We start from the raw sequence: 12,320 nt of genomic DNA, 5'->3' as shown, positions 1-12,320 counted from the left end.
GTGGTAGAGATGAAGTAAAGAATCAAAAGTCGTGTCTGATTGATTTGACCACAAGACACGCACACGCACACACACATAAAAAAAAAAATTTTGTACGTAGAGTGAAAAATTTTCCTGTCTCTTTTTTTTTTATTGTTTTTGGCTTTTTCAAGTTCATCAACATAGATCATACTTTTAAGTAACAACAACAACAACAATAACAACAAATCATTTTGAAGATGTCAATTAACGAGGAAGATTATCTTCAACTTGAAAAGGAAATCAAATTAGATGACATTGATTTTTCTGATTTAGAAGAAAAATATGAAGTTAATATTGGATTAGATAATTATATTATTGTTGATGGAGCTCCAATTGCACCAGAAGCTAAAGTTCCAGTTTTAATTAAAGTTTTACGGAAATTATTTTCTCAAGTTGGGGAAATTGTTGAAGGAGATGAAGGAATTTATATGCCATTAGAAAATGGTAAATCTAAAGGATATCTTTTCATTCAATTTAAATCAACAGAACTGGCCGATTTAGCCATTAAAAAATTACATGGGAAAAAATTGGATCAAAATCATCGATTATTAGTTAATAAATTATCTGATATGGAAAAATATGGTGTTGATGGAGCTGTTAATGAAGAATTCATTGAACCAGAAATTGAACCATTTCAAAGTCATGGATATTTGAAATCTTGGTTACAAGATGAACAAGGTAGAGATCAAATGGTTTTACATTTTAGTGAAACGGTAGGAGTTTATTGGAATAAAAAATCTGCTGATCCAGAACCAGTCATTGAACCAAGAAAAGGGTTTACTTCTAAATATGCTAAATTTTCACCAAAAGGGACATATTTATTTTCAATTCATCCTCAAGGTATTCAATCATGGGGTGGAGCTAATTTCAATAGTATTAAAAGATTTTTCCATCAACAAGTTAGATTAGTTGATTTTTCTCCAAATGAAAAGTTTATGGTTACTTTATCACCTATTCCAATTAGTTTACCCGATTCAACGGTTGATCGTGCTCAATTCCCATTTGGTCCTGAAAGTGAAGGTCATAAATTGGTCATTTGGAATATGATTACTGGTGAACCAGTCAGAACATTTGCTTTACCACCTCATTTAGAAGGACAAAAGGAAATGCCGTGGCCATTAGTTAAATGGTCTTATGATGATAAATATTGTGCTCGTCAAGGACCAGATGCTTTAGCCATTTATGAAACTGAATCCAATTTCCAATTATTAGATAAAAAATTGGTTAAAGTTGATGGTATTCAAGATTTCGAATGGGCTCCAGCTGGGGTTAAACTTCATAATAGTAAAGCTGTTGATGGTAAACATGTTTTGAGTTATTGGACTCCAGAAAGTACTAATCAAACCGCTAGAGTTGCCTTGATGCAAATTCCTTCGAGAGAAATTTTACGTACTGTCAATTTATTCCAAGTTAGTGATTGTAAAATGCATTGGCAATCTAATGGGAAATTATTATGTGTTAAAGTTGATCGTCATACAAAATCAGGTAAAACTATTTTCTCCAATTTGGAATTTTTCAAAACTAATGAAAGAGATATCCCAGTTGAAAAATTAGAATTAAAAGATGTGGTGGTTAATTTTGCTTGGGAACCAAATACTGAAAGATTTATTACTATTAGTAGATTAGATGATGGTAATCCGAATCCTGCTATTCCAAAAAATACCATTTCATTCTATGCACCAGAAGTTACCAAAGGTGGAGTTAATCACAATCTGAAAAAGAAAGGTGGTGCCGCCATTGCTGCTGCTGTTGCTGCTGCTGCTATTAATAATCAACTGTCAACTAAATATAAGGCATACACCAAAATCGAAAACAAACACTCAAACACTATTTTCTGGTCACCAAAGGGAAGATATGTTGTTGTTGCTACTATTTCAAGAACTTCTGGTGAATTGGAATTTTTCGATGTTTCATTTGATGATGAAACTAATAAAAAATCATTACCTGCTAATGTCAAATTATTAAAGACCGATAAATTTTCTGGAATGACCAATATTTCTTGGGATCCATCAGGTAGATTTGTTGCTGCTTGGTCAACTTCTTGGTTACATGCCATTGAAAATGGTTATAGACTTTATGAATTCACTGGTAATTTATTAAGAGATGATTCAATTGATCAATTCAAAGATTTTGTTTGGAGACCAAGACCACCATCTTTATTGACCAATAGTGATAAAAAGAAGGTCAGATCCAATTTACGTGAATATAGTGCACAATTTGAAGAAGCTGATGCTATGGAAGCTGATGCTGCTGTTAAAGAAATCATTTTGGCTCGTAGAAAGGCTTTGGAAGAATGGAGAAAGTACCGTGCCAAACATATTAGTAAACAAGGTAATTCCAAGAACGAAGTTCAAGCAGAAATTATTGAAGAAATTAAAGAAGAGATTATTGAAGAAAAAGAAGAAATTGTTGAATAAACGAATTACCGACAAAAGAAAGTTTTTTAATCCATAGTTATAATAGTACTTATATATATATATGTATATATATTATTATTATTATTTACATGTATCATTTATAAATTCTATACTTTTTTGGTACGTAATTGTAATCCATGCCATTTTTTAATTTCATCTTTTAAAATTTCATTAACTAATCGATGTTGTTTAATCATAGTTAATCCTTTGAATTTTTCACTTTCAATAAATATTGAAAACATCGATCCACAACCTCCTGATACATCTTTAATTTTTAAATTCACTGGATTCAATTCTTGTTGTAAAATATTATAAATTTTCAGTTCATATTCATCCATTGGTTCTGATTCTTCTTGAGGAGTCGAATAGTTACGTTTCGATGACAAAAACGGCGATATGGTTCTTTGATTAATACTGCTGTTATACTTGTAGATATTACTCAAACGAATATTTCTTATTATATTATTTCTAATCATGATGGCAATAAAAAACTGAATAGGTAAATTGAGAATAAATGGAAAGAGTTATTGGTTATCTCTTCATCGATTCATGCAAAAAGTTTTATTGATTCTGAATTCAATTGAAGAATTTTTTTTTTTTTTTTGTTTGTTTGTTTGTTTGTTTGTTCCAAGCTGACAAATAAAATGTCGTGTATTAAAAATCTTCTTAAATAAAACAGTTGCGAATGGAAATGACTTGATTCAATGCAACATATAATTAATAGTGTTGATATATAACTTAATGGACAATGGCATGGAACAGAACATATCTACTTAACTGTCAGTGGGGTGTAATTGATTTGGAAACTACCTCATGAAAGAGTTAGAAGTAATTTTGATAACTCATAGGACAAGAACAACAGTGGTGTCCAATAAGACACGATATTTATTTATCCAACCTAATGAATAATTAACTTATGGACTGGTGCTCCTTTTATTGAAAAGTCCATTTTGGGACAGTGATAAGCCAATGTCATAAAACAGTGAGGGAATTTTACATTGTATGGTTTAAAGCCAGACATATATTATCATCATCGGTAAATAAATCACCGAGACCAACAAAAAAAAAACTCCCCAGAAAACAAATATAATAGTTAACGTCCTTATTGTTTGAATTCAAAAGTATATGTTTATTAACAATCATGCCTCCTATTTCCGACATTAATGTTATAGTAAATTATCTTTCCTAGCCAAAATTCTTTAACCCCACAAACACAAATAATTATGAACCCGATGATCGAGAAGAAAAGTGATTGTTTTATTTCCCGCATCAATTAAAAGTCATGTAAAATTCAAAGATAATTTATTGATCAATTACTTGAAAGATCGATCTCGAGACAGGGAGAACCATTCATTGATGACCAGTTATATTGGTATTACTGATGCCAACAAAGCCATTCTGAACTGAAGCCCCGAAACAAGGGTCACACGAAATATGTATATTTCTTTGAAAGAAGGGACGAGATATTTATGCTTAAGAATGAGATAGAGGAAAACAAATAAGCGATTAAATGTAAAACTGATGAACCATAACCCCAAGTAGCATAAGGATATGTATAGAAAAAAGCCTACAATTACTGATCAGGTGTAGATTAAGCCACTATGTATTAAGAGCAAACTGATTAAATATGATCAATCTAAACAGTAGCTCATCCATCCTTAAAGACTACTCTCGGTTGAAAATACCGATTGATCACAATGCATCGTTTCCGAAAACCGGTTTCTTTTTTTTTAAAAAAAAAAAAAAGATTTAAAGCAAACACATAATATATGGCGGATTAGAAAATTTATCTCCGAAGAAAACTCTTTGCACGGGGATACTAAAAAAAAAAACGGCTCGGAGATATTATCAAGACGGTTAAATTCATTGCCACAAAAAAAAAAAGCGCATACTTATTATTTGTCAATCATTCCCAATAAGGAAAGACCGAAAAATTCAATTCTACCATTTAATACTTTTCAAAATGATGAAAGAAATAGTCCATACAATCAAATCACATAGGTCAAATTATCCTAAAGTCTTTTTATTTAAGATAAGCAGTTGATTTAAAAGGTTTCCTCAAGTATGTAGTCCGCACTATTCTTTTTTTCTTTCTTTTTTTGGTTTCATCGTCCGTCGTCGTCGTCGTCATCGCCACAAAAAAAAAAGGCACTAAACTCAATGCAAATTAAGTCTAACTCTACATTAGGAATCTTTTTTTTTAACGTTTGACTCAATTAGTATTCTTTTACAAATATAGGGAAATACGAAAGGTGTAACTGAGCAAAAAACAGATATATGTAGGGGAATGGGGGGGTGGGGGAAAGGACGGATGTTGTTTCAATAGTTAGTCCAACACCAATCAAATAATTTGATATGTCAAACCCAGAGATACATGTATTCTAATAAAGTTAATTCAACAAATATGAAAAAAAAGAAGTACTACTGTAAAAATTATATACGGATGTATGTGGATTAGTTTACGTCAGATCCAAAAGATCATTTATTTAGTAAGGTTATAAAAAGTAGAAAAAGTAATTTTATAATTGCTGTTGAAGATCAAATTTGCTTTTTTTGTTTGATTTGCGCGTTTCTAAAATCAAGTGGCTCAACAACATCAACAACATCAACAACAGCAACAAACAACAAACAACAGCCACAACACAAAGAAGAATATTGAGCAACAGAGCAGAACAAAGTTGAACAGGTCAAAACTCAACTAAACCAAACTGAATCAAAAATTGATATCATTTGAAAGGAGGAGGGAGGAGCGAGATGTGTAGTAATGGAAAGGGTGGAACAGCTATATAAACTAAATCCACATCTATATACATATATACATACATGTATAGCTCCTAAAGTTCTAGAAGAGAATCTAAATTCCAAATTTTAATGAACTATTTTATCAAATTAATCACAAAACACCGATAGCAATGGAATTCCATTTGCTATTACATAACTCCTCAAGCATAAGCATAAGCATGTATGTATACATACTTCCCTGGAATATAGATTATGTAATAAATTATAAAATCTCTTTGGTGTGAAAAAAGAAAGAGAAGGAATTACCTAGAACAATTTATCCTAAGATAAGAGTTTATAATGTGTTGATGATTGATTAATAGTTCAACAAAAAAAGGAATCTACAAGACATCAATTGTAGAGATTTATTTATATGAGTCATACTAAACAGTACTAATTAATAATAGTGAAAGAAAAATGATGGATTAAAAATTTTTTGGATAGATCTACACACGGCTAATTATAGAGATGGTGATGGTGTACGCATATAACGGATATTTACTCGATTGGGATATTATGTTTTTGTGTCCGTGTGTATGTGTGTATTAGTCATCGGATATTTGGACTCCAATTAAAAAAAAAAAAAAAAATCCTAAGCAAATTACACAAACATAACAATCGACCCTCTCTTATTTAATTATAAAAACTGAAAAGGAGAAAATGATGTAATTGATAGATAAAATCTATAATAAATACAAACAGCTTTGAAAGTGGTGGTGGTGGTGGTGGTGGTGGTAGTGATATCTATAGAACTAACTTGATATTATCATAAACCTTACAGTTTTAGTACTACCACGTGGATTTTTAAAATCTCAATAGTTTCTATAGTGGTGGTATACCACTACTACGACTGTGGATTCACTCAGAGTAATTCTACTAATTGATGATAGTTGTTGATAATGTTTAGTGGTACTAGAATCATATGTGATCTATTTAAAGGAGGGGAAGGCGAGTGAGTGAGTGAGTGAGTGAGCGAGTGAGTAAAGTCTATTTTTGATAAAAAAATAACATCCAATAATAACTTAAATTTTGATAAAACATATCTTAGTTAGTATCAATTTAGATTATTAGTCAGTATAGCCTCCTTCTCTTCCCACCTTTCTTTGTACTAACTTTTACACTTTTATAAGTTATACGTAACTTTAAAAACTCAATTCAATAAATAACATTTATCGAATGTTCAAAAAAAATAAATAAATAAATAAATAAATAAATACTGCAAACCTTATTCTTTTGTTTCAATGGAACAAACAAATTTTTGAGGAAAATTAAATTATAATTTATGGGATGATTTTAATGGAATGATTTATATTGAAATTTTAAATTGTAATATTTTCAACATGGCGATCCGTTAAAGAACTTTTGACAGGGTTATCTACCAAAAACAGTAAAAAAAAAAAAAATTAACCGACCAGACCATACAGTAAGAACTACAAACATGTAATATAACTCTACTAGTAGTATTTTAATTATTGCTATGAAGTAATAATAATAATAATATTTCATTGATTATAATATGTCTAGACAAGATGAATCAAACAGACAACTCAAGATTCAAAACTAAGGGTTTTTGATTGCAAAAGAAGAAGAAGAAGAAAAAAAAAAACAAAAAAGTATACAAACCCAACAGCAATCAAAATATAACAAAAAAAAAAAAGAATAGCGTATATCCTTATTATTATTCATTGTAACGACTGTGGTAGTGGTGGTGAGTTCAAACTTCACTTTAGTTGCGTTTGACGTCACAATCTAAAAAAAAAATAAAAATTAAAATCTATGTTAGATGAGAAATTACTGCTTGATCAAACATCAAAAAGTTAGACATTTGGATATTTTCTCTAACGTTTAAGAATATATAGATCTACCTGTAGAGGGTGGATTTTTGTCAATTAGTCTTTATAAGATACCAAGATGAAGTGTATTAATCACGAAACAACCAATCTTGATTAGTTAATTAGTCTCGGAAAAATAGACGTTCCGCGTAGTTTTTCAGGAAAGGGAACCAAAAAAGAAGTTAATGCAAAGTTAGACAACGAAACGAGATACGTAGAAAAAAAAAAAAAATAATTTGGAATTTACGGATAATCGGTTATACATTCATCTTGAGGAACAATGTACGATAATTTGCTCTATCACCTGTCATAAAACGACTTTAGTGGTTGTTGTTGTTGTTGTTGTTGCTGGTTGGATTTGGTCTGGTTGTATAGTTAACTATAAACGATGAAACCAAGAAGAAGAAGAAGAAGGTGTGCAGAATAGAGTTTAATGGAAACAAACCAAATCATATCATATCATTTGATATTACTAGATCCAATCTAATTGCTATTCTCAACTCAACTAAACCAAATTTAGACAGAATATGGAAATATGACACCATCTCTCTCTAAAAAAAAAACGGAGAACATTCTTAGAACAATTCTCCTAACGCTTGATTACGCGCGTTGTCGTCGTCCTCTTCCACATACATAACTTCTTTAAATTAAAAAAAAAAAAATAAGATGATAATGAAGATGATGATTTAATTGCAGATTGCTGTCAAAAAGCATAGACAAAGAATAGATAAACAAAATTTGTCTGTAATACATACTATTGTGGGAACCATTACATAACCATTCCATTTAGGTCTGTAGGTTTGAAACATATCAGACTTAAATTCGTAGTTGTAAAATAATACTAAAAAGTAATAACAATAACAATAACAATAACAACAACAATAACAATCATCTGATTTGAATTGGATGATTTCAATTATAGAACAAGGAGACAAAATAAGACAACCTAGTAATAGTTAATTGGTAAATAACATGAAGAATTAAAACTTTAATAAATATGAATAAATAACTCGGGGGAAGAGGAAGACAAGTGAGGTGGAACCGAAATAGAAGAAGAAAAAGAAGAAGAAGAAGAATATTTGCCGGATATAAAAATTGATTGGCACAATAATTGATTGATTGATTGATTGATTAGTCAGTTTGAAATTTTAATCTCTTAGACAAAATTGCTCACTTTCTCACTCTTTGGAGTGTGTCTCTAATATCCGTGTCCGACGTAATGAGTAAGCAACAGACATACATACTTACATACACACGCACACGGATATTATGCTTTTAACCCATTATGCATATACAATGAGTTCTTTTCTTTTCTTTTCTTTTTTTTTTTTTTTTTTCTCTTAGCAAAAGAAAGAAAAAATAATAAATTTGGGGCAGTCTAGATCCGTCCGTTTTTTTTTTGTATTTTTGCTGTCACACACTCTTTTTCTCTTTCTCTCTTTAATACTTACAGCCGATATTACTCACTCACTCACTCACTTACTCATATTCACCCGCAAAAAAAAAAAAAAAAAACAACTTAAACTAAATAACTAAACAACTAAACACAGACAACTCTTACTAATGGTGTTGCCAATTATAAATATTTGATTAAATTCCTTCTTTTTTATTTTGGGATTTTTTACAACAATTACCCTCTTTTTTCAAATATCCAAATCTAAATCTAAATCTTTTAGATTATTAACCTCTTTTATTAACTTTACTTTACTTTATTCACACATTGACTCCACTACTACTACTACTACTATCACCACTTCTGCAATTATGTCGCTGCTGCAACCTCAAATGTCTTTTGCTCAAACTTATATATTAGCCAGCAAAGTTAGATCCAAATTAACTAGAGAAGCTCAATCTCCTAAATCTTCATTAAGAAATTTGGTGGTTCAAGCTAATATGTTGGATAATATTATGGATTATATTAGTGATGAAACTAAAAGAAGAACTAGTGAAAAATTAACTTCCAAAACCAACACCCAGAAGAGTTCTAGTGGGTACCTTAGTCCTGAATCTTCAATGGTTCAATTTGCTCCAACTCCAGTTAGACAAGCTTATAAAACTTCAATTACTGAATATGAAATTGATAGTGATTCATCCGATGATGATGAAGAAGAAGAAGAAGAAGATCATGAAGATGATAATGAAGACGATTACTTTTATGAAGATGGTCAAAATGATTACGATGATCTTGATGATTATGAAGATTCTGTTGTTATGGAACAAGATGAATTAGCTGCCATTAAAGGTGTTTACTACGAAGAAGATCAAGAAGAAGAAGAAGAAGACAATTTATCTGAAACTTCATCAATTTATTCTAATTCATCAGATTCTGATTTAGATTCTGATTCTGATGAATATTATATTTATTCTGATTCCGATGAAATCATTGAAGAAAATAATATTGCCATAGAAGCTACTATTCCTAGAAATTTCAAGAGTTTATCGATTGTCCCACCACCATCATCAACAACATCATCAACAACATCAACAACACAGTCGCCATTGCCATCAATTGTACGTTCTAATTCTACCCCAATCACCATAACATCATTGCATACAATTGATGAACAACAAGAAATTGAAGAAGAAAAACAACCAGAATTGTTATTACATGAAAATAATCAAACTATAGATTGGAAATTGAAAAATCATAATCATCCACAAAGTTTATATAAAAATCAAAACATTTCTTTAGATCAATTTTTTTAAAGAAAAGATTGACTGACACGATATGGACAGGCTTATGATTACGATTACGATTTACAACTTGTTGATTGATGATTACGACAATTAATGTTTTTTTTTTTTTTTTACTTTCGATGTTTATTTATTTATTATTTCGTTTTCGTTTTTTTTTTAATTTTTTTTTTTTATTTCTACGGTTTTATTTCAATTCTTTTAGCAATAGTTTTACCCATTTACCCATTTTATAGAATTTTATACAATAATTAACGTTATTTTTTATTATTAGACTTTTGTAAATCATTAGAGAGGGGGGGGAGAAGAGAAAGTATATACTGTGTTAATGTAAAATATGGGGTCGCCATAAAATGAACAGATGAGATTATAAAGAGAAGTTTTGATAAAACAAGAATTTATACGTTAGAGCAAGAAGATTTTGGGGGAAGAATCGGAAAAAAAAAAAAAAGAGAAAAATTCAGTCCTTTATGCATGCGTGCGATGAATGGATGGATGGATGGATATGGGTGGGGATCGGTAATTCAACAGCCGGACCGAAATTAATCCATCTGGGGCAGAGACAGAGAGATCATGGAGTTTGAAATTCGGGAATTGGAAATTCGGAAATTAGTAATTAATAAATATCTTGTTGCTATACATTCCAAACAAATATAGATTTAAAAATCTTTTTTTTACAATAGCAATAAATAAAAAGAACAAAATATGAGAGGGAGTCTATACAAAATTAAGAATTTGTTGGTTCGATTTCACAACTGAAATCAATTATGCAAACGACGACAAGCAAAAAAAAAAGAAAAGCTGGTCATTTTGTATGTTGTTGTTGTTGTTGTTGTTGTTATTACAAGGTTAATCTAGATTGACATAGCCACAATCCCTATCTCTCCCATATTATTATAAAATATTTCTTGGGTGTTCTGGTACGATTTATATATATAAAAGGGAAAACGAGAGTAATACCAAGATTTTTCTTTCTTTCTTCCTTCCTTTCTTCCTTTCTTCCTTCCTTCCTTCTTCTAAGCTAAAAAAATATACTGGTCATCATCATCAAATGTATGTCAAGAAAATCAAAAATCGACACAAAAAAACATAAAATATTCGAGTACAAAAATAAGTTATCCCACATAAGTAGAATTGAGCATGTATGCATAAGTGGTGATGGTGGTGGTGGTGTAGTGTTTTCTTGTAAGTGGGGATAGATAGATAGAGAAGTGGCTGAATAGTTATTGTTGTTGTTGATGTTGTTGTTGTTACAGATACATTATTTGATGACTCATCTCCGTGGTATTGTCAACAATTCAATTCAATTCAATGCAATTGCAATTACATTTCAAATTCAACTTGCATTTACGATAGTACGATTAGAAACATTTCTTGTTAATAAAATAAGATTGACAGGTTAACAAACAAACGGGGTGATAGCACATTCGATGGAAATTATTAGAGAGAGAGAAAAAAAAATATAAAGACAGAAAGAAAGAAATGTCTCCAAGACAAGACAAGACAAGACAAGATAACAAAAACAATTACTTACATTATGATGAACCATGTATTAACCCACAGAGGTAGTTTAATTTCCATCCATCAAGATTAGCAAATTACGGATAATAAGAGTAAATTGTAAAATAAACAGCAAGTATCAAAATGAGTCAATGAATTTTGACAAGACTTTTTTATCCATCCAAATGACAATATTTTTTTTTTTTAAACAAATCTTGTCTATCACGACGTTTTTAATTTCTTGATTTAACAATTATTCATTCATCCCAACAACAACTTTGCTCTTCTTAAAATCTAAATATAGAATAGCTGTTTTCCTTTTCTTTTCCTTTTCCTTTTCCTTTCCTTTCCTTTCCTTAAAATGGTGGGAAATATTCTTAATTTTGTGTACGCTTCATTAGATTAGATTTGACACTTTTATTTTCTTATTTTACCCCGTTGCATTTTATATCCCAACACACACACTCTCTCCACACATTCAACTCCACAAATCAAGTCAATAAATTTTAAATCTGTCGATTTAATTCATGCACCCAACTGAATCATATTTATCTGTAGTTGAAGGCTCATTTATCTGATAATGAAGCCAAAGCCACATAGATTTTGCATGATCATAATCTTACAGTAAGATATTTATTCTTGGTTGATAATCATACATACATACATACATACATACAACAAATACCAGAATTGTTTATTAGAGTAAAATGGTGAACTACCTAATAGATTCATCCAAAAGATATTGCAATCATTAAGAATTTGTAATACAGAAAAAAAGGTCATTTCTGGAGATAATAAACATTGCATAAGCCTATGAATCGTGACTCTCTGTATACTTTGGGGCTTTATTACGTACCGGAATTATAATTCTTTCTATTATTTCCGGTTATACAAAAAAAAAAAAAAAGAATATCCGAAACAAGTTAGCCATCCACAAATTATTGTCCCAAATCCTTATATATCTACATATCCGATAACCGATAAGCTTACAATTATCTCCATTTTCATTTGTTTTCGGAGTATAATCTAGTTTCTGGGGGTAGATTTTACTGTTATTGTTGGTTGGTTGGTTGGT

General features: G+C 30.3%; 3 protein-coding genes across 3 annotated transcripts; 2 read left to right on the top strand and 1 right to left on the bottom strand. All coding sequences in view use genetic code 12, as the record gives it.

The window, feature by feature from the left end:
* Nucleotides 1-218: 218 nt before the first annotated feature.
* On the top strand, nucleotides 219-2,438 carry PRT1 (translation initiation factor eIF3 subunit b; the record flags this gene model as incomplete). Its single annotated transcript, XM_716327.1, has 1 exon — nucleotides 219-2,438. The coding sequence occupies one exon, from the start codon at nucleotides 219-221 to the stop codon at nucleotides 2,436-2,438; it is 2,220 nt and encodes a 739-aa protein (XP_721420.1).
* Nucleotides 2,439-2,545: 107 nt separating this feature from the next.
* CAALFM_C701440WA (uncharacterized protein) lies at nucleotides 2,546-2,914 on the bottom strand (the record flags this gene model as incomplete). The annotated part of the gene is made up of 1 exon (XM_716328.1): nucleotides 2,546-2,914. The coding sequence occupies one exon, from the start codon at nucleotides 2,912-2,914 to the stop codon at nucleotides 2,546-2,548; it is 369 nt and encodes a 122-aa protein (XP_721421.1).
* Nucleotides 2,915-8,815: 5,901 nt separating this feature from the next.
* On the top strand, nucleotides 8,816-9,757 carry CAALFM_C701430CA (uncharacterized protein; the record flags this gene model as incomplete). The annotated part of the gene is made up of 1 exon (XM_716329.1): nucleotides 8,816-9,757. The coding sequence occupies one exon, from the start codon at nucleotides 8,816-8,818 to the stop codon at nucleotides 9,755-9,757; it is 942 nt and encodes a 313-aa protein (XP_721422.1).
* Nucleotides 9,758-12,320: the final 2,563 nt, after the last annotated feature.

This window comes from Candida albicans, chromosome 7 (genome assembly GCF_000182965.3).
Source record: "Candida albicans SC5314 chromosome 7, complete sequence".
NCBI classification, from domain to species: Eukaryota; Fungi; Ascomycota; class Pichiomycetes; order Serinales; family Debaryomycetaceae; genus Candida; species Candida albicans.
The sequence above is the reverse complement of the archived record's forward strand: the minus strand, read 5'-3'. Positions and strand labels throughout refer to the sequence as shown.